The sequence below is a fragment of the Mya arenaria genome, chromosome 2 (genome assembly GCF_026914265.1).
Source record: "Mya arenaria isolate MELC-2E11 chromosome 2, ASM2691426v1".
Taxonomy (NCBI): Eukaryota; Metazoa; Mollusca; class Bivalvia; order Myida; family Myidae; genus Mya; species Mya arenaria.
The window spans coordinates 14,104,268-14,130,463 of record NC_069123.1 but is presented as its reverse complement, the minus strand read 5'-3'; the positions used below and the strand labels follow the sequence as shown (position 1 = coordinate 14,130,463).

At 34.5% G+C, this 26,196-nt stretch overlaps 1 protein-coding gene across 1 annotated transcript in view; it reads right to left on the bottom strand.

Moving 5' to 3' along the window:
• Nucleotides 1–20,653, bottom strand: part of LOC128225170 (kinesin-like protein KIF19) — a 45,540-nt gene extending 24,887 nt beyond the window's left edge. Inside the window, exons 1-4 of the mRNA XM_052935220.1 lie at nucleotides 20,107–20,653; nucleotides 9,826–9,906; nucleotides 9,045–9,155; nucleotides 5,202–5,289 (exon numbers count right to left, since the gene is read on the bottom strand). Coding sequence (XP_052791180.1) covers nucleotides 5,202–5,289; nucleotides 9,045–9,155; nucleotides 9,826–9,906; nucleotides 20,107–20,151 — 325 coding nt within the window. The 5' untranslated portion in view covers nucleotides 20,152–20,653. The remainder of the gene's footprint in view (nucleotides 1–5,201; nucleotides 5,290–9,044; nucleotides 9,156–9,825; nucleotides 9,907–20,106) is intronic.
• Nucleotides 20,654–26,196: the final 5,543 nt, after the last annotated feature.

Below are 26,196 nucleotides of genomic sequence, written 5' to 3'. Positions count from 1 at the left end.
AATCGAGTAAGTAACAAATGGATACAAGTTTAGCATTCAATAAGGAATCGTTATACATGTATATCCAAGTGCGACCCATTCAGATATTCTCCATTATCAACGGAGTGTCACAAAATGGGCGAGTCCAGGGTACTAGTTCCCGGCAATGCCAGGAAGGCAATAGCAGCCGCCTGGTCAACCTTAATTAGTCAACTGCACAATAAAATAATTGTTGATTCCAAGCTAACTCAGAAATCACGCTTGGAACACTGCTTTACGTTAGGTAGTTGGACTTGCTACACACATATGCGTGTTCTTATTGACATAATTAAAATAAATGCATTACAACGGCAATATTCGTACATTGAGGCGTTTGTCCCCTTACACAGTTCATCGACATTTTCTTGCAATCTTGCAATCGGATGCCCTTTTCTTTTAAATGTATATTTGGTTATTCGTATGCTATTGTCAATATTTGTAACCGTTAGAAAATATGGAAATTTATTTTATTTGTATAATAGAAGATCAATATTTATACAAGTGCACAAGCAAGGTTACAGTTCCATGATTGTTTTTCATACATTAGTTTGCAGACAGCAATGCGCAATTGCATTTCCTTCGTAAATGCTAAGCCATTTAATCTCGAATCAACGGTAATTCATTGGAGTGCATTCGCTGCGTAATGGGGAAGATGACCTATAGAGTTAACTCTGTTAAAGACATTGTGCACTGTTCTGATCAGACAACAATGAAGCGTTGCTTTTTTTCTAATTTATCTGATGTATCTCAACCCCAGGTGTGTGTAAAATGGATTCTTTCTCAATTTTATGACCGACATTTAAATATCTATATTGAAACCTGAATTAACAACTGAGCAAACCATCTCAAAATTAACATAAACGTCCAATAAAACCAACAGAGTGTCTTGAAGACCTCCATGAGGGGCAGAGATGACAAACAATCGTAAAGGTGTTGCAATATATCACCTAATAATGAATTATTGCGGTCTTTAGATGATCGTGTTTTATCATATCGCACTATGAAACACGCAGAGATTTAATGTACATAAACACAAACATCATCTTACGATTTCCTTCTTGAAGTTGTATGTTTTCAAATTACGCATAAAGATTATTTCTGTTTACTTTTATAAAATCGTACATACAACGCCATTGTTTGGCGTTGAGCTTAGATCTCTCAGCAAGACAGCCTAAACAAACATTCGAGGTTGTACTCGAGGCAGATTGAAAGAGACAAAATGCCTATACATCTTAAACCCGGGTCAACATTTTATCGTTTTAATGCCCCATAATCAGACGTTCTCAAACAGCAAGTTTTACAAATCGCTTCAACGATACAATGACAATAACTTAATGATTCATCGAGGTCTTTCAGACTAATGGGAGTCAAGATTTTCAAGTTCTCTGATAAGGTTTTTCTTACAGGGCGCTAGGGATTGTCAACAGTAATTCCCCTCAAAAGCAAACATCTATATCTTTACTTAGCTTGTATCTGAATGTGTATTTTTCGATTCGTCAACAACCTCTTGGCCTGTGATATGGAGCCGTTCAAGAAGTATACTGTTTTCAGAGAGTTAAATTGCAAACAAATCTTGATTTGTTTCTTAAAATGTTTGCGTAAGTTGTTACAAAAGGTAAAGTTTTTGCTGATATAGCTTAATTACATTTTTTTTTAAATCCTGATGACATACACACCTGACGCCAGCGCTATAAAAACAAGTACCAGTATAGGAAAACATTGACCTTATAAATCACGTTTAAAGCGTTAAAAGACTAAAAGGCTTGTATTAGAAAATAAATTATCAAATATCAAAAGAAGTTCGTTGACTTTTTACATATATATTTTATAAGGTGGAATTTAAACAAAATACTTCTATCATGATAGTTTCAATAACACGGGGACAATTTTGGTGACACACCCAAAAATGACGTCAAGCAATTAACACTTTCGACGCGCAAGCAACTTTTAAACTTCTAAAGTAATTTAGTTTATGGTCCTTTCTTGAACAAAATAATTCAATGGTAATTTTTGAAACTAATACAGCATGATTTTGTGAAAATCATAAGTTGGTCCACGGTTCAAAAATAATTCCATGTTCGCCCTCATTGAAAATACCCTTTGTTGGACGTCTTAAACGGCCATCGTATCCATAAAATTCAATTCCATAACGTATTAGCAACTAATGCATAGCTTCAAATACCTCATAGTGATCTTGACAAAAAAAAAACATTGCTCGAAAACAGAGATTCCAATCGCACAACCAAACCGAGTGGTGTTTTTCTGTTACAATACACCGTATTGCTGTGGCGTTTGTATTATCGACGGGGACACAGTTGGAATCAGTGATTTAAACGAAAAGCCGCAATAGTAAAAAATGTTACCTTTGCTCGATATTTTGTTTATCATCAGTGTGTGTATACCAAGTGATAAATTACGCCATGAATGCTTCGTCGGAAGGCAATTTTTTTCTTCTTATAGAATTTTTAAACAAAGATAACTTTACTATGTATTCACCATTTTAAGTGAAACATGACACAGTCGTCGCCGCTTTACTAGCGTTTGATTTAGAGTTAAGTTTCTTAAAACACGTCGACAACCTTTCCACAAAACCACCACGCACTGTCAAAACATAATTTTGGAAACAGGTTTGTCGAAGTGTTTGAGGAAATTAATCACCTAAACAATCTCCGGTAATATAACGAAGGCGAGGCTCTTTATGCGGCATAGACTGCCCTTTGTGTCGTTTAAAATAGTGAAGAAAAAGAAGTTATTTTTCTTTTATTCGAAGCAAAATGTTGCCTTCCGAACTAATAATTTATTAATGACATTATTTAGCACGATGTATACACACACTGTCATATCATGAGAAAATTTGGCAATGAAGTCGATTGAAAAACGATGGCATTTAAATTGTAAAGAATATAACGTTAATTCATTCGCGTAAATATACCACTTTCTTTTCATGGTGGAATTATTTCTGAAATTAAGTTTCGAAGTTGTTGTTCGGGACCAAACTTTATAAGAACGAAAACGCGACAAATAGCCAATATCTCCTTCATAAACATTTGCCCGACAACGCATTACACTGAAAACGAAAAGAGGCGCCATATCGAGGGCGAACACACGACTTGTGATTTTTTTTGACGTTTCGCGTTGGTGGGTAATTATATGTCGCATTTTAACGAAAACACAAAAGGGGTTTTCGAGTTGTCAGGTTAAACAGGCGAAACGAGAAAAAAACCCATCTAAATTGCATTGCTACTTTTTCTTGACATATTTTTTTGTATTGTCTATGAGAAAACGAAAGGGGCGTCAAAATATATTGCCTATGACGGAGCGGAAAACCCCTCAAATTTAACACTATGTAGCATAATATGGTCTTATGTCTTGTTTAAGTAGAATAATATATATACATTGATGATATCAGGCAACCAATAGCCAGTGTCATACCATAGCATATAACGTTATTTACTTTATCGTGTTACATTTCAAAAGAGTCGCGTGACAATGTGGTCTAAGTAACACGATGTGAGAGCAATTTCCATTCAAGGATGTCATCAACCGGAAATCGGACTGGGCAAAGGTTCGCGTAAATTATTCAACAGAGACATTTGTCCTACATTGTACTCCACAAAGTGAATTTTTGTCGCCCGAAGTATCTAATCTATTATTCATGCATCAACAATGATATAGCATCCTTCATTATGGTTGCCTCCATACATCTATAGTTTTATTTTCCTGTTTCATTATTGTTTGTTTTCTGACATCAAAGTTCTAGTCCGGAAATATGCCCCATACGTATTACATTTTATCATTTCGTTAACAGATTACACCACCTGAAGGTAGAGGTGAGTTTTACAAAGGCAAAAGCATCACAACACAGGGTATCCTTTTTACGAATGAGCATTTAGTTTATGTGGCAACTGTCTATGTGGCTTGATTTGCATGACGGGTGAAGCACGGCTACGAACTCTGGTGGGTATTTCGAAAGTAAAATAGATATCTTTGATCTCGAAAATATCAACAAATACAAGCTGAGTAAACATTTGCAATTAAACATCAAATGAATTTCAAATTAAAGTGTCTATCACATACATTTAACTTTATCTATGTTCACGTATCATTCTAATTACCGCTGGCAATCTTCCTCAGGGTAGCTCTAACAAGGGTAACATTATGTATGCGCACCATACCATACAACCAACAAACAGACACCCCTATCGTTGCCGACGCCCATGATTAGGCAAGTGGGAAAAAACGTACCCCACCCTGCCCCGCCGATTTTCATATCGAGAATTACGTCGTTTATATAAATACATCAATCACCGAGGGTTTTCGATTGTCTGTTTTGACCTCAAACCCCACCGATCTTTCCCGATCGTCAGTATTGAACTAAAAAAGACCAAAGTTTCCCGATTGTATGTATTGAACTACAAACACACGGATGTTCATGTATGCATTTAACTAAAAAACACCGATGTTTCCCGAGTGTCTGGATTGAACATTTTTTTAAAAAAACACGATGTTTTCCGATTGTCTGTATTGAACTAAAAACACCGATATTTCCCGATTGACTGTATTGAACTAAAAAACCACCGATCTTTCCCGACTGTTTGTATTGAGCTAAAAATCTACCGATGTTTCCCGATTGTCTGTATTGAACTAAAAACCACCGATCTTTCCCGACTGTTTGTATTGAGCTAAAAATCTACCGATGTTTCCCGATTGTCTGTATTGAACTAAAATAACGCCCATCTTTTCCGATTGTCTGAACTGAACTAAGAAAACACCGATCTTTCCCGATCGTATGTATTGAAGTTATAAGCCACCGACGTTTCCCGATTATCTGTATATTTAAAAAAACATCGATCTTCCCCGAATGTCTGTATTGAAATATCTGTTATGGAATGGTTATGACCATCGAATACTTCATTTTGTATACAAAGTATATAAATAATTATTTAAGACTAGTTACGGTCAGTGCACAAGTAATATACATGTTTTGTTGAAGAGCTTTTATTACCGACATTTGAAATAATGATCGCGTACGCCCCTGATATTGAAATGATATTAATTTTAAAATGTACACACCTTTGAATGCAAGTTTAAGTATTATAAAAAAAATGATAATAATTTTTATGGTTCATACCAAAACACATGCGTTTCAACCTGAATAGTTTAAAAAGACTGTTTGACGTTACCTGTCGCCCCATACGCGAACACAGTGGCGTTGTAACCGGTGATGACGTTGTCGATAAGAAACTTGGTGGACGATTCGTACACTTCAGCCTAAAATAAATAATTGTCAGGATGGAATACAAACATAAACCGGTCTGTTTCATTTACATCAATTGACCGGCATGATGCTCAACAATTCACCGGTATGATATTCAACAATGGACCCGTATGGCGTATCTGGAATAAGGTGATATCTGTCAAATTTCAGTCTAGAGTATTGCATGGTTTTAAAATAAAAAATGGAATTTAAATGCTTTTGTAACGAAAAGTAAATTAATTTATTAAAATAAAACAATTACTCTATAAGTTGCTTGATCTGAACGAGTGTATCACTGCACTCTGCATGCATAAAGATGCGTTAAGATACAGTGCATCTCGAAGTGATATCACCCCACATATCGACCGACTAACATTATATTCCCTATATAATTATAACGTATTATAACGGTGTTAATTATTGATATTAGTCATAGCAACCAAATATTGTCATTTAGCAGTAAGAACTAATAACGTGTTAACTGAATGCCAACATCACTTTATTATATACTATCTATTAAAAACAGATGTACAATGATGCACAATAACAGTAAGATACTACAGTCGGAACAATATAGTTCATATTTGACGTACTAAATACTACGATTTGTAACATGTATTCTGGGCTGGTGGCCTTATATTACAATAAACACTATGTTATGTTATGAACACCTCGGTCATTATCCGACATATATCCCGAAACTTGCCGGAGAATGGCTGGGTTGTAACGATATTGTAAGATACTCGAGTCATTTAATGATGACATTAGCAAGACATTAGGGAAATGGTTGGATTGGAACATTTCATTTGAGTATTTAATAATGAAAATGAAGTGTGTTAAGTCACAATAATAATGCACGAATATAGTATTTCTTCTGATTTAAGTCGAGACTTTAGGATATTCAGCGACTACATTATTTGATTTAATCGTTTTCTATCGAAAACCAGGATATTTGATAAAGCATTGATCAATTACAAAGAATATGGATATGATCACTACACAGCTATCCTTGGTACTTGTGTGCCCCAATGACTGCAAGCTCGAGTTATAACCTTACGAACATTGTCTATTGTTTCACATGAAGGTCGAATAAAAACGTACTGACAGAACGGCATGATTATATTGGCACTGCTTCATAGGTATGTTAGACTGAAGGTATTCGATGTAGAATAAAGCTTGTCAGATATGTGAACTGTGTACGGCTGGTGACCAAACGCAATGATGATTTCATTTCAAAGGGTTTAATGAGCATAAAAAAATAATATGTATAAAAAACATATACCTGAAAAAATATTAAAAACAAGCGTCTTTGTCCTTTAAATACTGAAAAGGAGCCATTTCATGTTTGATTTCAGTTGAAATAAACAACACAAATTCAAAACGTCATAACTCTATCAATTATCTTTTTTCGGACATTTAGTTAATATATATATATATATATATATATATATATATATATATATATATATATATATATATATATATATATATATATGTTTTCAGTATGCAATAACATTTCAATCGTTACCAGAATCATACGGGTTGACAAATGGCATCAAACTTTATCACTATTGCTAATGGCATCAAAATGTAACATCATTGTCAATAGCATATAGCAATAGCTGTATTATGATTTACGTCAACAATTCAATATTTCCAATTCATGGAATACCTTGAATAAATTTAGGGTTTTAATGTCTTCAAAAAACACAAACAATATAAGAATTGTATATAAATACATTTACAATGCTTTTCAACGACGTTCTGCCAACATTGATGCAGTTGCTTCATAGTTAGATAGTACAATAAAGTAAATTATCAGTGTGTTCTCTATATTATGTACGTGTGGTTTTTTTTTTGGTTTTTTGTTGTTGTTGTTTTTTAGCTTATTTTGTATTTGTTATCTTTTCAATTTGTGTACATCTCATCCTATGTGTATGTTCATGGCCAAAGGTTTATGTATTGCCGATATTGCCAATAAACTTGAATCTTGCATATCAGTAGGACAAAAATATTTGTACATCAGATATCTTAACACTGTTGTAATAAGACATATCGCGGGAGATTATTCATTGTTTCAACGATCCTTTGTTCAAGTTTGTTCTATTATAACATATTTTCGGTTCAAGCTTTATTCAGATCAAAGTGTCCTTAAGCTGAAAATAGGCCATATAAAAGTTTTGAACAGGTATTCATACCAGTAAGAAAATTATGTCATTAGGTAGGAGTATTATGTTTAATACCTAAGCTTAATGCTAAGCTGCGGTTAATCGTGCAGTTGGTATTTTGTTAATGTTGCAATGTGTTTTCATTATGAGCCAAGTAATTCGAAACTATTACTTAGTGTTCGATTTGATTATTTGGCCTATGCCATAATCTGTCGTACAATTACTTTTTCAGTAAATCAGTAGTCAACCGATATTATTTCACCTAAACAGAAGCTGTACCAGTTGACAAAATATAATCTCGAACACTAAGCTGGTTCAAGAGTAATTCGTATGTTTATACCAACATAAATGAATATGCGCAATGGGCCACATTTAACCATTTACTTTGGTACAAACATACAATTAAACTTTAATCATTACATAGCTTTTACTGTCACTATAAGTTTGAATTGTGAAGTTTATTGAAAAAACTTAGAACTTTTCATAATGTCCGGTAATCCAGTAGAGGCATTTCGAGTGTCCTTAAAAATGCCAACAAGGACATTGTAGATCTACCTTAATCCTGTGATTTACAAAACTTATCTTAAAAGGGACTATCTGTCAAAGTGCAAGAGACCTTCGAGAGACATATATTTGAAATGTGGTTAAACTGTTCGCAAACAATGCCAATGAATTAAATCTCGTAGAAAAACAAACATGTTGAGATCACATATTATTATTAATCACCGCTCTAACTGAGTGGTTGACCGTTTAATAAATTACAGAGATAGCAAACATTTAGCACTAACGTATTTGTTTTTGGAAGGAATGAATCATTTGAAGTTTATTACATAATGCACCAGTCAATTGTTACCACGCCCCCCCCCCCCCCACCAGGTCCGGGGGTATACCGGGTCGTGTTTTTATCTTTCAAATGGCCCCGCAGTGCCGGGTGAGTGCGGTGGTTTTGTCTTCGCGCAAAATATAACCGGGAATGGGCCTTACCTAGGGTCCCTTGGGTGCGGGGGCATTTGGCGGGGATTTTACTATCAGTTCGTCCCCGCAGGACAGGGATTTTACCCGGGGGCGTGGTTACAATTGACTGGTGCATTAGCACTAACGTATTTGTTTTCGGAAGGAATGAATCATTTGAAGTTTTCTTCATAATGAATTATGATCGCTACCTTTTGCATTTTAACACCTAAACGGATAAATCAAATACATCATTGCACGTTTACACTCATAATCGAACCATTTAAATAAATGAGCTTTGGTTGCAGATAACACAAAATCTGCGGAGTGCATTGAAATGGTTCAACTAGTGCCGTCATGCACACATTACCGGGGAGAATAATTATTGATTCTGAATGCCGTTAGCATTTGTCACATTGAATGCATTGGTGGCATCTTTGTCAATTATATACAGTTTAACCATGATCCCGCATATATACCCAGCGTCACGTATATACCGTTTAACCATATTACTGCATAAATACCTAATGACAATTTTATAAAGTTTAACCATGATACTAAATATATGCCAAATAATATTACGTGAAAAATCTAATTCTTGTTGCGACGAAATGAGCTTCGACTTTTTGTTCTGTTATAAAAGAAGTTACCTGAGTAGAGCCCCCGTCGAAGCACGTATCAAAGACGAACTGTTTCTCGCGGGTCCTGTTTGCTCGCAGAATGTCTTCAGGGTCTTCCATGGGATCCATAAGCACCAACATCTGAAGGAGAAACGCGGGGGTTAAATATAGGATCAAGGTGTTGAATCCTTCGTGTGGTAAGAGTCAAAGATATTCAAATCCAAGTGAGTAAGACTTGTGCAGTATTAAGTTTCTTATGCGGTGAGCATTTTATGTTGGTACCGCGTTATAATATTTGCACCATTTGAAAGCTGAGTTGATACAGGGGAAGGAGGGGGGGGGGGGGTGCGTTTCATTAACAGCCTAAGGGACATTTGTGTATATATGAAGGATCTAAAACAGGGCAGTTCTAGGGTTCCTGGGGTGCGGGGGCATTTGGCGGGGATTTTACCAGCAGTTCGTCCCCACACGGGAATTTTACTCGGGCTTGGCTGGACCGAAATTTAAAGTCCCCGTTATTCCCTGGACCTGGGGGAGGGCGTGGTTACAATTGACTGGTGCATAACGTTCACTGTTAGCATCATGTGGTTTCTGAGTGATTACCAAAGAGTAATAACATTCACCCATAAGATGGTATATATAGCATTGTGAAAGTGTACGTAATAACTTTTTCAACGAGACGAAGTACGAGTACACGTAACAGCCATTGATGAGCATTATAGTAATAGTAGTTTACTTATGTACGCAAAATGATTTCAAAAAAACATAATTTACTAAAGTCTCCGCATGTTAGAAGCTAAAGTGCGCTTACGCTGTCCTCGACTTTGTGTGCGATGCACGTGGCCCCAAGTAGGATCTCATCCTCGTTCATAGGCCGGATTCGAGTACATACCTGAAATACAATAGATAGGAATAATAATACTTATAATAAAACTAATAATATTACTACTACTACTAGTAATAATTACTACTACTACTACTACTACTACTACTACTACTAATAATAATAATAATAATAATAATAATAATAATAATTACAATAATAATAATAATAATAGTAATAATAATAATAATAATAATAATAATAATAATAATAACTATATGAATAATAATAAAATGAATAATATGAATAATGTGAATAATATGAATAATACTATGGCTTATAATTGTAAGAATAATTATATAAATTATATTAGTATGAACAATATGAATAATAATATGATGCCAGTTTGATTGTGATTATGGCTCATAGCTTACTAAACCTTGTTCGGGGTAGTTACCCAAAAAAAATTCAATCGCGAACAGAAATTGAACCCGAGACGTTTGGGGAAAGAATACGTCGCAACAATCCCTTGTTAAATAAGAATAAATGTAAAATTACGAAAATCCCTGGCAGTCATCAAGTATTCCAATTATTTAATCTCTTCAAAAAATAATGTTATTCTGAGAAGGTAAGTATACATATATATACTTATATAGTGTCGAAATGTAGAGATCCATTTAAAGAAAATATATATTTTTGTTGAGTTTTAATAATTCCTTACATGTACATTACTCGGAGATTTTTTCCTGGAATTACTAAATATTTTACGTCTGCACAACATATCCGAACATATCCGAACAATTTTCATCCGAAATACCATTGCACATAATTCATCTTATATTTTCAATAATATCAGGTCCGTTAAGTTTGCAAACTGACAAATACTTTTTATTTTATTCTTTTAAAATTTGAATCGATATAAAAGATACAGCTATGATAGAGACTCATTTTCCCATTACGAATGTATAAATATTTCATCGCACATCAAAAGCCAATCAGCCCATAAACTATTAATGTATAACAGGAGCAATTAACACTCTATGACATCAGTAAATCACATTAAGTACGAAAACACATGGTCTAATGAAAAAGTGTAAATAAAGGAGCATAAAGTTCCCAAGAACACAATGGCAGGCTAACAAAGGCACTTTCACAAAACAATATACAATCTTTCCAAATGTGAGTTGGATTTGTGTGCTGTTTCATGGGCAGTGATATAACCGTCATAACTCAGATATAAATATCCTTTTAAAACAATTTAGATGACAAATCGTCAATTATCTGAATAGACTTTTTAAAAAGAAATGTGGACGTACATGCCATTTTGTGTTCATATGACATGTGCAGGGACAGGCCCATCAATCATACTGCTAAATAGCTTCGTATGTCTAAAACAAACAATGGTGCAGTTTGTTAAACCATTTTTTTTTTGGTTTTGCTATTAAATATGTACTTGCTTTTTTAGACTTCAAATATTTGAACAACCGCTTAAAATGAAACACAAGTATATCCCTATCTCATCCAGATCCGTTAACACAAACTGTTAAACAGTTAATCAGATTATGGTCATTCACCTTGAGCATTGACGTTTGATTCCTGTTAGTAATTTTGAGTTGACCGACCTATGAAAAGAGTTACCGAATTATTGTGCTTTTTCTTCTTTTTTAACACACGGCACTAAATCAATGCATGGTTTCAATCACCTCAGACTACTTTTTCCATATAAATAGGTTTTGAAGCTGTACTGTTTGTGATTTCAAAAACTTGATGTTAAAATCAAACCTCACGTATTTTTGCTATGCAAATACCCCCCCCCCCCCACAGTCCATGCGCGGAACTAAAAATAAATCTGGTGTATTTTTAAAAATGCGCAGATGTTACAAACAAACCTCGATTGTTTTTTCTTGGACAATTTCAAGGGGCGAAGGATGAGGTCGCGATGGCCCTAACGGGATTCCGTAGGTTTGGCAATAGCTGAGCGATAATAACAATGTTCAGAATAGCCATTTTTTACGTACGTCGTGTAAAGAGCGTTTGAAAATGTAACTGAAGTTTCATTGTATATGGACTAATGATGAAGGCCTTACGCCGAAACGTTTAAAGTGACACTCTTATTCAAAACCAATATATAAATATGTATAACAAACATCAATGTCGACTGATAAACCTTTAACTACTAACAAAATAATGCATAAATGGAAAATATTTATTACTGATGACAAGATTGTAACCATGTATTTAATAGCAGAAAGCGCAAAAATGTTAAATAATTGTTGAATGCTAAAAAAATTACTGTGGTGTACTATAGTCCCATAGGGTAGAAATACTGTGTTTTATAGACATTTCTTTAAAATTACACTCAGTATACTTCATAAGAACCATTGTTTTTGACATTTATTCATCCATTTTGGAATATTAAAACAATATCATTAATTGTGGTAAATCTTATTTGGGAGCAAGAGTGCATCTTTAAGATAAGAAACTTAACGTGTTTATGTGGTTTATTTTATTCATTGTATATGGACAGAATTCCAAATATATCACTTTACGAACGTCTTCACAGCCGTTACGCATTGAAATCGGCCGACATGGCAATGAAAGATAATACCATAATCAAAGATATTTTCAGATGTGTTGATCTTGCTTTGTTTTTCATTTCATGGGTACCATTTTGTTTGTATTTGTGAACTTTTACGAAACTGATCGAAAAAATATATTTAAAACACTTTCATGTCTAACCAAGTGTTACAAAATTTATCGAATCAATGAACATAAGTGTTCGTGCATGGTTCTATAAATATTCACGAAGCTTGTGTTATGACAATAATCTACTGTAACTATCAATTCCTTTAAATTATTCGGGTGGTATGTACTGTCTACCATTCTAGCCTAGTCTTGAATTTGTCACATAGAATAATGGGGCTATAAATTAATTGCAAGATTGTTCAGCCCAGCCCGCCACCATTTTTCTCCGCCCCTAAAATTTTATTGACTCAAATAAAAATGTCGAATTTGTGTCTGTATCAGCATATTGGTCCGGTTCTTTTCCGGAACAGCGTTAATTCATATCAGGCGGTGTCGATGTAAATATTCACATGTCAAATGGAGACTTCTTACGATAGCGTTCGTGGTTCACACATGTTTGTGGTCCCTTATGTAATAAAGAAAGAGCATAAAAACATATTCAACAGTGGAACAGTCATCTTAGAAAAGAAAAAAAGTTACCCGCGCCCCCAATTAAAAATGGATGATAAAACTAGCAATCAGTTTATATTGCCCTAACTGTTTTATTTATGCATATGGGAAGTGTTAAACGCATTAGTATATGGTTGTTATACACGACAACCTACTTCATTATGTTTTCTCTTGAACTTATAGACTAAAAGTACGTTTGTTTGTATTTTCTTTAGAAAACTTTGTCAAGTCACGTGCTTAGTTATGTTAATAAAATATATAATGTAACAAGAAATATTAATATGTTAACACTACTATATATTTTGAAATCTTGAAATGTTGAATCTACAAAGGGCAAAAAGGATACTTTACAATAAAATGTACAGTTTTATTTTTTTTTAACGCCAAAGCGAAACACATATATTTCCACATTCACAAACAGTTTGGACTGAGTAGCATCGTTTATTCGTGATTCGTGTATGATTGTGCAATCACAGCTCCGAGGTATGTGCGAACTACAAGAGTACCGTTAAGGCTATTATATCGCTCTCCTTACGGCGAACCACAGGTTACAAACCACTAAATAGCTTTTTCACAAATCAATGTGATTTTGCTTTTATCGCGATAGAAAGAGACACACTAGTATTGTTCTTTTACGTTTCAGGGTAGGGACATAGTAAATCTCTAGACAAGAACAATCAACCCCTTGTATGAATGAATCACATCGCCTGTAATAGTAAGATGACATAAAGTAAATTCTTAATGATTAAGAACGGGCGGACTGAGGATAGCCGTCGAGCCCTTCTTAATCATTAAGATATTACTTCAAGTCACTGAATACTGATTACTATATAAGAATTCAGCCTCAATGGCTGATACATTGTCAACGCGAAATCTGATGCAGGGATTGTGTATCGAATGAGTGACAGTGGGAGGACTTGTTAAAAACATCCGAAGTCGATATTCTTAAAATGATTAAGCCTTGTAACGCCGCGCTACTTAGCATACTGCATGATTTCCTTTGCTGAAAATGAAGGCTGTATTCTAAATAAGAAAAATACACATATTAAGGACATGATTTTGCTCGTATACATTCGTATTATTAGTGTGTTTTTATCAATTCGAATGTTCCCACTTCAGGTAAAATAAATAACAAGAGCAATAGATGTTAGGCTGCCCAGAATTTATATTATCAATAGAAAGAGGTTTCATTGAAATCGAAGCATACGGAAATGGTCTGAAATTTCGTCACCATTATTTTAAACAATAAGGTTCTAGCATGACAAGTTTGATTTGTAAATAGTCGGGTTTGCATTGTCCCCCGAAAGCAAATACTGGTAATTAAATAAGATCATAAATACTTTACAATCCATGCCTGTAATGTTTGTCAGGGACAAATATTTTTGACTATAAGGTCGATAACACAATCCTTTGATGGTCAAACTCTGACCGATTTATTATAAGTTCTAGCAGAAAATTACATCGCCAATGGGGGTTATTCTGCCATTTAATTTAAACATGAATCATTTCATGAAAGAACAATCTTACACATATTATACTGTAGAACCCCCTTAGGTCGAACTCGTTTGGCTCGAATTACTCTTTGGCTCGAACTTGATCTAAAGGACCGATTTCGATATATTTGAGGTAAGTATTACCGCTTGGCTCGAATTTTCCGAGGCTCGAGGTAATTTCGCCGGTCCCTGGTAGTTCGAGCCAACGGGGTTCGACTGTACATGTATCATGATTGAGGAGATAGCTGAAAGCTTATATTATTAACCTATCTACTTTTAATATTCTATTATTTAACCCTGAGCTGTCTAAAATTACACATCACATTTATACTTGGTACTTCATCATGCAAAAAGGTTTTAGCTAGGTTTTAAAAAGGACAGGATGTTGCAACCGCAGGGGCGTAGCCAGGATTTACTTAATGTTACGCACGAAAGGGGGCGAGTGTGGGAGGGGGGATATCCCTGTAGCCGGTTGGGGGTTCGGGGGGCCTCCCCAGGGAAAAAAATGGAACTACCATGTCAAGCTCTTAGGTGTATTTGGAGGGATTTATAGGTTCGAGGCCATCGACTTTGTAGTAACCAGGAGATTGATTTAGGCTCAGTAAGCTATCTAGCACAGAAGCAATGCTTACTTTAGCTGATCTTCCTTTTATTCTGATATAACTTTTTAGCTTAGCCCTCGACTTTGATGCCATTTTTGGCCATATTTATTTTCATTTTTCAAATTGATGTTTCGCAAATGCGTATTTGCGTAACGCTGGCTACGCCTCTGGCAGGAAAGGGACAGGGTGTTAAGGGTAAAAACCGCACATGCATGGGGCCATGAACACTAGCGGATAGCAGGGGGATCCCTTTAAATCGTCCAAGTTTAATTTTTATTTCAATGTAGGAGAAAAGGGATTAAAACACGCTCAAAATCACTATTTAGGACTGGAAATTGTTTAAAAGAAATGGGGGAATACCCCGAAACCTCCCTCCCAACACTTTAAACCCCCAAAAATTCGATTCTGAGGGAGGGGCGCTAGTCAAAAGGTTATGTCCCTAAGTTAGGTCCCCCCTCTAACATCGAATCATGGATCCACCCCTGATGAAGACTAGACACATAATAAATAGACACATACATTTGACAGAAAATGTTAGAAATTATGTTTAATCAAAGTAATGTTAGGTTTAAACTGTCAATTACGTACATTTTGTATGTTCATCTAATCTAATCATTTCAGTTTTGATGACATAATTTTATTATATTTACAATGATAAGAATTTAATTCGATGAAGGCAGAACGTGCCCGTACTGTTCTTAATGAGGGAAGAAGAAAGGTACCAGAGTGCAGTATGCAAGGAAATGCTTTTTGTGTTGTCGCAATGTTTTAGATATAAAAAACACACAACAAAAACAGCATTGTCACAGGGTTTCATGAATAATAATTTATAAGATACTTTATTACTGGTTTTGTGAACAGTAACCATAATGGTGTTTATATTTTAATCGTACCTTGGGCGCTTTAATTCTGAATCATTCAAAATGACGTTGAATCATGGAGGAAACGGTATTTTATTCGCTGATATTTCAAAATAGCCTAGTCATTACTTGAGAAAGAGTATGTATGAGATACCACCATGGCATGTAATTATGTGTGCAATTATATAATGGTATTGTTAATATATTTGCAAATTATGAATATGTCACACCAACGTTTGTACAGTTTATGAGTTAAAATCGATTATAATCTGTTCTGTAAGCTCAAATATTTAGATATCATTTTCATAAAAAAACACGTTCAATAAAAAAAATATCCTTATAAATTTAAACACTTTTCCTTGTTTGTTTGAATTCAAAATGATTTAAGTGAATACGTTTATTTAAAAGGTGTGTTATCAGAATAGCCCTTACATATCATATCTTAATGCATCTCATCTTGAAATGACAGGTAGTTAGTGTTGAAGTGGTCTGATTACTTTTCAAGTGAGTGCAATACATTTAAAAGGTAGTTGATGAAGCATATTACAGAAAATCGAATGTTGTATTTCATAAGGAAAAATGTTTTTGAAGCCTCTCATTTATGAAAGGTTCTTATTCTTAAAGTGGTCTGATTATTTTTCAAGTGAATGCAATAAATTCCTATGGAAGTTGATTTGGTTTGATAACAACAAATCATGTTTGTTCAGGAAATAGAATGATGTGCAAAAAGTTATCTTCCGTCATCATGATATAGAAAGAAAGGAAGTAATTATATTTTTTATCATGAGAAATAAGGTACCTTAAATGTCCATAGGTGGTCAACATTATATTTTGTCCAATGAGAAGGCAGCATTTGTGAAGTTTTTCCCAATACACTTATTTTAGTAAATCAGAAGTCAGTTATACATTTTAATCAAGTGAAGCGGTAGATGTAATCAGTGGCTGGCCCAGTAAGTGGTGTTAATATAATGTTGACCACACCGTCTCATAAAACCATTTATTTTTGTAAGTACACGCTAACAAACTTTACTCCGTAATCCTTTAAATTTTAATTAAGACATTCATCTTTTAAAACATGGAACTACTGCAAATGTATTCAGGTTTTTTTTTTCAAGATTTTAAATATCTTTTTGTAAAAAAAATGCGTTACGCCGAAACGTTTAAGATTATAAACTTAGCGTGTGGTTTATTTCATTCATATTAAATATCTTTTAGCACATTGTTTGAAGGTTTTTAGGTTACTTGAAATCTTTTAAAACCAGGTCATTTCAAAACTATCGGACATTTTTAAATGCCTATTGTAACCACAAATAAATAAATCTGCAATACCGCCGAATAACAAAAGGAATCTATTATAACGCGTACAGGAGTAATTATTTTGAACAGAAAAAATATTGAATGCCAACTTCATAGAGGAACTCCAACAATGGTAGTAGAATAAATGTCTTTGAAAGGTCGTCGTACAAAGATTAGAATGAAAGCCCTTTTGTGAGTTTGGCGCTTTAAATCGTATCACTTTCCGTATCGTGACAACGGCAGTCAACAGTTTCATTATAATCTGTGTTTGCGTGCTTGCATTGCTATCTTTTTCTTTGACAGATTAATAAATACCTTCGATTTACATTTCCATTTACATATCCATGATATTAAAGTACATGGTGTATAATTTGTGAATCCGAATGATACCAATTCGGTTAAAGGTTTTTGCTTAAGTGCAAATTCTAGTTCTTAATTTAATAAATCATTCAGAACATGGAAAACATTTTAATAAATCTTATTGCAAAAAAATACAGCTTTCTCTAAGTGGATATGTTTTTTCCCTTTTAAGCTGAAACTTTATATCTAAACGGGTTAAAAGTTCATAAGAATAAATTGCCAATTCTTGTTTGTATATATAGCATAATGTCATTTAATAAGGTTAAACACAAATGGCTGTGTCACTATAACTCATTTGGATTATTATATAAGTAAATACACAAACACATTTAAAGATATAGATGAACGATAGCATGTTCAGGGGCGTAGCTAGCCCCCAATTAATGTGGATTCATAATTGTGCTGGGGGTGGGGTGGGGACATGCCCCCTCGGAAAATTTTGAAAACCATGATGCAATCTGGCGAAGTTTGGGCGTTCTGAGGTACTGGAAAATGAACAGCTTTTGGATCATGAAGTCAAGTACTCATACTGCAACTTTGGCCGTTTTTTTTTTATTTCTTTGTCACAATCATGTGGATTAAGCCGTGAATCACGTATAGGCAGCTACGGGCCTGACGCTCATATATAATACAATCTATATACTTGAAAATCCTGATGCATATATATAATAAATAAAAACTAGTAAAACATTTTTATACTAAATAAACAATTATAAACAATCGTTCTCACTTATCAAAAGTCTGTCTCACTTTTGAAAGCTGACCTTTATGTTATATGCATGGCCTAATGAAATACATTATCTGACGTAAAGAACTTTTTATTTTCAAAATATATCTTACACTTAAATAACTAAATACTGGAGGGATTTTACACGTAATATTGACGGGCAAAAGTAAACTTAAACTTTATGTATAAGTAATAAGAAATGAAACCCGGGCTGTTCGGTACAAATAGAAATAGACACCTTAAGGCATTGAAAAAAATATATAGAGTATCTGTGTTTTACAAATAAGCTTAAAAGTCTTATATGAATAACCACTGCCATTTATGCAGGGCCATTTTATGAATATACTATATACAGAATATTCGGGTATCTTTAACAGCAACTATAACAATGTTATGTTTATACGTTCGTGTTTTTCACGATATTACCGTAAATGTCTTTTGTTTTTTGTATAACATTACAAGTTATGTTCATGAGAATAGCATCAGTTTATCTTTATTATGCCATGGTGTGCCACTAACTGCGATACAATACTATTATCATGATTTTTGAGTAATGCACCAGTCAATTGTGACCACGCCCCCCCCCCCCAAGTCCGGGGAATAGCGGGGACTTTGACTTTCGGTCCAACCTCGGCTAAAATCCCAGCCCTGCGGAGACGAACTGATGGTAAAATCTCCGCCAAATAACCCCGCACCCCAGGAACCCTAGGTAAGGCCCCTTTCCCACTATATTTAAAGCGAAGACAAAATCACCGCATTCACCCGGCACTGCGGGGCCACCTGAAAGATAAAAACACGGCCCTTTTCCCCGGCTTTCCCCGGTATACCCCCAAACCTGGTGGCCGTGTTTAGAATTGACTGGTGCATACATGTGTCCCTTAAAACGTATTATGAGTACCGATCTTTGAAGAGGTTTGCTCACGACTACTAAAAATAAAAAATAAACTCCGGCTGAACTTATATTTAAGAATTGAATGTTTTTGTTTTGCTGTTCATCGTTGTATGAACAAAATCGGTCAGTGCAGGTTCGTGAAATCCGAACACTATACGATTATCCGGGCAATGACCAAATGTTTTCATACAAAGCTGACCCGGAATTCTGCAATATTAAATGACCAGGCGATTTTCTGTATGGTCTTACGCCTAGTCAATGGTCACACAGAAACCATATTTTATAAAAGAATTTTGATCACTGATTATCTGTTGTTATTTAATGAATAATTTAAGTAAGTACTAAGTAAGATATATTTGTATTGAACGTTAGATTGATCAATATAACACGCTTATGGATATTGGAGCGAACACATGTATGGCTTAGTAATTCGATCCAAGACTATCTAAGGTCAGGGAACACTTCATTTATGAAGTACAATAATTTCATAAGGTTACGCTGTAAGCGAAATATATAAAATGACAAAAAAGTCCAATTCATTGACGGCCCTAAATAAGAGTGAGTGTTGGACATTGGTCAACGAAATAGCATTATAACGAAAGAAGTAACGTTTTGTTTTTCAGTTTAAACCAAATCAGGTTAATAATTCAAACCATTTAATTAAAAAATAGAATATATATTATGATTGTACTATAAGACATATGTGTGGGACTTTATTTGTCATTGGTAAAACATACTTTTTTACACTGAAACCATGAAACGAGCACACTTTTCATTCATAGAATAAAGGTTTTAATTACCAGAGAATGTTTTGCTTAGTTGATATAATTATTAGACATTTTACCATAAGGTTCTGCTCTCCTCCTCCTTTTGTTTTTGTTTCGGACATTGCTGGTCAGTGGTCAATGGCCAGTAGCTCTACGGCGGAAGTAGGTCAAGGGTCACCATTTTAAACTCCATTTTTTTTGGTCGAGAAATCGTCGAGTATAAAATAAGTATTTGTTCACATTAGAAGATGGATTGATGAGGTATTATCACAAATACCTGGCACTAGGTATTGACTGAATTGAAATATGGAGTCGAGCCTTATATAGTCAAACTAGAAATAAACCAATATGAGCGTTGTTTAATATGTTAAATATCTATATTAAATATTCCGGCTTTAAGTTAAACACGTCTTCAGAACTTCCTTTTATAATAATTCACCATGCAGTTTTATCCATATGTATTCTTTTGCGAAAAAAAACGGTGGCCTTTTTATCATCACATTGTTCATCTTCGAGCATAACAGAACGATCAAGCTAGCCCACCGTTTTATGTGAATATTTCATTATCGGAGCCCTCTGAAAACCTGCCGTGAGAGATTATAGCAATACTTAGATCAATATACTATTCTCAATGTGAAATATCCAATACACGAAATCGATCACCGACTGACTGACTATTCGGACAGGTTGGGTTATGTTTATTCAATAAGCTGTATAAGAAATATTATGACAAAAAACTATCATTCATAATAAAGATATTAGCAAAATGCGGCTTAATGATTTATTCAAATATTATAATCAGATCATCGAGGATTTCTATGATAGCGCTATGAAAATGAATGATTTCATTTAACCATATATATGCGAATGATAATCATTATTTCACTTCTAACTCGATCATGAATAATGAAGGCATTGGCCATTGAGTTATTAGCCTAACTAGACAGGTGTGTAGTGCTTTTTACAACATATGTACCAAGTTTCATTTTGAGCTTCATATATTTAACTGTTGAGTTACGATTGATAACAAAGTCTTTGCATGCTTTTTTGTCCAATAAGGGGCATATAACTGAATAATTATTGAAGTCAGATGGTGATGATGATGATGATGATGATGATGATGATGATGATGGTGATTGTTGTGGTGGTGTTGGTTGCTGTTGGTGATGGTGGTAATGGTTTTGGTTGCTGGTGGTGATCGTGATGATGATGATGATGATGATGATGATGATGATGATGATGATTGTGGTGGTGGTGGTGGTTTTGGTTTTGGTGGTGATGGTAATGATGGTTGTAATGATCGTGATCATGATAATAATAATGATGACGATGATGATGATGATGATGGTGATGATGATGATGATGATGATGATGATGATGATGATGATGATCAATTATCATACATATCAGGCAGAAATATATAAACCGTTAAACTCTATTATTAATAATATGTTAATAAATGTGAGCTGATTAAGTTCTGCAATTATGTTTCAGAATCAATACGTATTCGTAATGCTATTCTAAATTATTAATCTATCATACACCACATATATTTATACATTATATAACAATACCATATCTGATATCTTGCTGATGTTTTACAAAATGTATGCTTATTTTAGCACGTACGTGTATATACATTTGATGTATATGTGTTAAGAGGTCTGTTCTTGTTTGTTTTGTTCATACATATGCATATACAAATGAAACTGAAACTAAACAAAAATATACATATATATATATATATATATATATAATTTTATTATGATATATGGCCTCCGGCCCAATCATTTACATATACATATATATATATATATAAATCAATACAACAGGTATGACAGGTCATGAAAATTATGCAATTCAATATTCATTATTCATAACGTAATATAGATATTATAGATTGGTTCTATTTTACAAACATATCAGTGTAAGTACATAGACATATTTAACAATGTGCATCATTTCTTATAATTCAACACATATGAAGGTAATATTGATATACTATGCGTAAAATGGCAAGAAGTTTTATCAATCTCATATGCTGATATAACATTCAATTCATGATTAATACACTATGCACAATGACATAAATATATGCCTATACATAATAATCATGGAAATAATTATTTCGTAGTTTAAAAGCATGGTATACAAACATAGCAGTATTTCTTATAATTAGCTCTTTTCTACATAAGACATTTAATAATAAATACACAATACAAAAAATATATATCTTAATAAAAATTAAGCAAAAATGTCCACGAGTAGAAAGTATGATACACGACAAACATTTTACATGTATTTTATATCATTAGAAGGAGATTAAGGATGCAAAGATTATTTTAATCTTAAAGGATTACAGTATCCGTACAGCTAATACAATAGTTATGCCAAAAAATCAATAATTCTTTGATTACACTAGCATCGCAAAAAAGTAAGGTGATAGGCATTTCTTTGTTCCAATTTTATTTAGGAAAACCGAGTGTCTGTACCAAAGCGACATATATCGGTTAGAAAAAATAAAGCGAAATGGATAAATAAAGCGTTCACTACTACTTCTACTACTGCTGCTGCTGCTTCTGCTGCTGCTGCTTCTGCTGCTGCTGCTGCTGCTGCTGCATCTGCTACTACTACTACTACTACTACTACTACTACTACTACTACTACTACTACTACTACTACTACTACTACTACTATAACTACTACATGTACCTCTTTAGCTTCTGCTACTGCTGCTGCTTCTGCTGCTGTTACTACTACTACTACTACTTCAACCACTAACTATATCATTACGGCTGTTGCTGTTACTGTTGCTTTGTTATTGTTACCAACGACAGTAAAGATCTATACCACGATGATATTTAAATAAGAATTACAAGTAAAGACAGTTCCGTACGTGCTGTTAGATTGGCAAGTCCTTTGATGCGACATTTTTATGAATTGCATGACATATAGGGTTATAAGGTGTGCGATCGTACACATGCGTGTCTACGATTAGGACCGAAGTACATGATCAAGTCCGCATACACCAATGAACCCACTGACTACTACATCATTTGGAGTTTTAATTTTCCTCATCTATTACTTTAAACAAAGGATTCCAGAAGAACCTCACAACTTTATAAATATTTCAAGAACGCAAAATCTTAAATAGTTCTAAAAAACATCTTAATTATCCCTGACATTAAACTTGAACGTCCTTCTTTGACTTCTATTTACCAATGATAGCCATGAATGTCAGCGTAACGATGCAACATCAACCAATAGTGTGCGGATGTGAGGCTATTATATTCCGTAGCTACACAATGTAATGACATATGTCTAATATATACATCACCTTTTTATTTTACCGTATAAAAATACAAAATAATTGATTTGTAGCTCATTGTGCTGTTTTAAAATATTTCACTGACATTGCCGCATTTAATATTCCCGACTGATCCTGCAAATTGGGTGCCAATGACTAACGATATCGCACTTCATTGTCATTTCCAAAACGGGAACTATGTTATCGACGGACGCCAGTTTTATTTGAGAAAAAATGTACGGGCTACCTTCTCGAAAGTTGTAGAAGAAAAGGGGAAGTAACAAGGTAAACGCTGACGTCATCGGATAGATTCTCGAGTGATAGACTGGTTACGGTAGTATAGACTTGTATGGTAAAAGGAACTGTGCGCCGCGATGACGCTGGTTTCATTAAGCAGTAACCAGAATTAAGACAAACAACGCAATTAATGAAGTAAGGCCAGATAACAAAACTGTTTGATGTTGTTCTTACGAGTACGCAGGCATTATTCAACACAATTATTACCAGAGTTACGAACCTTGCTAAGCATGTGCGTGTTGCCTAAGGCAACATATCATGCAGGTTTCATTTTAATTCTGCGGTTTTAGCTAAACTGAAGAATTTGAACCCTTCACGACACCGCCGCAGTCATACAACATACAAAATGAACTGTAAAAAATGGCCGATCAGCTAAAAAGGAAAACTGTTGTGTAGTATATATACGGTAAACCGTTTAAGTCGCTACTTATGTATTGGACAAATTGCATTTCATTGTGTGGCTACGGAATATAATTGGCTCGCACACCCACACTATCAGTTTGCATTGTAACGTTGACATTCATGGCTATCATTGATGAGTTTAATGTCAGAGATAATGAAGATGGTAGTTACAATATTTAAGAGTTTACGTTCCTTGAAATATGTATTGGGTTGTTACGTTCTGAAATCATTTCTTCAAAGTATAATACAGGAAAGTTTTAACTTCCAAATGATGTAGTCTTGGGCTTCATTATCGTATGCGGACTTGATCACGTACTTTAGTCCTAATCGTAGGCACGTGTACGAGCGCGCAACTCATGATTCATGCAGTTCATAAAATGTCACATCAAAGGACTTGCAAATCTAACACCAAGTACGAAAACTGTCGTAATATGTAATTCTTGTATAAATACAATCGTGATTTATAGTATTACTTTCACGTAGCGGTGATTTAGGTTTGTTTCAATAACGAAGCAACAGAATTAACTACATCTGCATTTGATAGAAGCAGTGGTTATTGTAGTAGCAGCATCAGCAACAGCAGCAGCAGCAGCAGTAGTTGTAGGATACACAGGAATAGCAGCAGCGACATGGGTATTAGTAGTAGGGTAGCAGCAGCAACAGTAGTAGGCAGGAGTTGGCAGCAGCAGCTGTGATAGTCGCAGCTGCAGCATAAGCAATAGTCGAGATAAGCAATAGTAGTAGAATACGCAAAAATAGCAGCAACGGCATGAGTAGTATTAGCAGCAACGTTAATAGGAATTTGCAGTAGCAGATGTTACAGTCGCAGCTGCAGCATAAACAAATGTCAGCATAATCAGTAGAAGCAGCAGTAGAATAGGGTTAACATTATAAGTATCTTCCATGGCCGAGAGTGTAAGATAGGTTTATTCCGACCCGAGCGTAGGGTGTTTTGCAGAAACGAGGTTTACAGAGATTCCGCAAAACACCCTGCGCGAAGGTCGGGATGAACCTATCTTACACGAGCGGCTATGGTAGATGCTTTTTCAACCACCTCAGTTAAACAACATAAAGTAAAAATGTATCTTTTGCTGGAACTCTTTTGTGATTAGTGAAAATAATTGCGTATGGATATGCGATAGCACGTGGTTGTCATGGATATGCGCGCAGTGATCCAGTTAATGTTAATAGTCAAATCGGTATTTTTAAATAGTTCTAAGGAGAATGAAGCATTATTTCTGGAATGGTGGGTGAAAACTGTTAATAGTACATTTGAAGCGAGAAGTAATTAATTAGCGTTCTAAAAATTACCATAAGACACGATTCCCTTGATGCTACTGACGACAGTCTTCAACAAGGGAGGTAATTACAATGAGGTGACCATTTAAAAGGAGTTCCATACGGGCATTTTATCTTCGCCCGTGGGCAAGATAAGAATATCCAGCATGGTTAAATTATTGGATCTACTTATCTGAGGTGGGAGAACTAAATATCTTTCCATGGAGCTTGATCATTATATCGTGACGAAAACCAGAAAACTGATTTATACATGCATCAAAGTTTCACTATTATTCAATAGAGTATTCATTATGTCATTAAACAACGCTTATTACCATCAAGCAAATGCCGTAAATCAGAAACGTACGAGCTAGGTATGCCAGGCCGGAAATATCGTTTCGTTTGCATCTGTTTACACTCATTGTTACATATCATTGATAAATGAAATGACAACCATGAACAAAAATAAAACATAAAAATGTTAAGCGGTCATATCATTCCGTTTTCGTTGCAATAAATCTTTTAAAAATGATTCAGCATAATTTGGATTAACAAGACGTGTAACAGCGTTTTTTATTCGAAATTCCTACGCTATATAGTAACATACATTAAACACTTTGACATTTTGGCAGATTTAGTTCTACATAACAAATATATATTAAATACTGAATAACAACAGAGAATGGTAAACAAAAAAACAAAAAAATCAACATAAACGGAATAGAGATCTTTTAGTCGTCACATCTGAGCAACTTTCAACCATTTTAAATCACACCTGCATGCAAGCACAAGACGTTATTATTTCGTACGGAACTCTTCTCCACTTACATTTCACTTATCGCCAAGTCTCACGTGCTTTGTTTTCTGATTTTCCGTTTGCTTG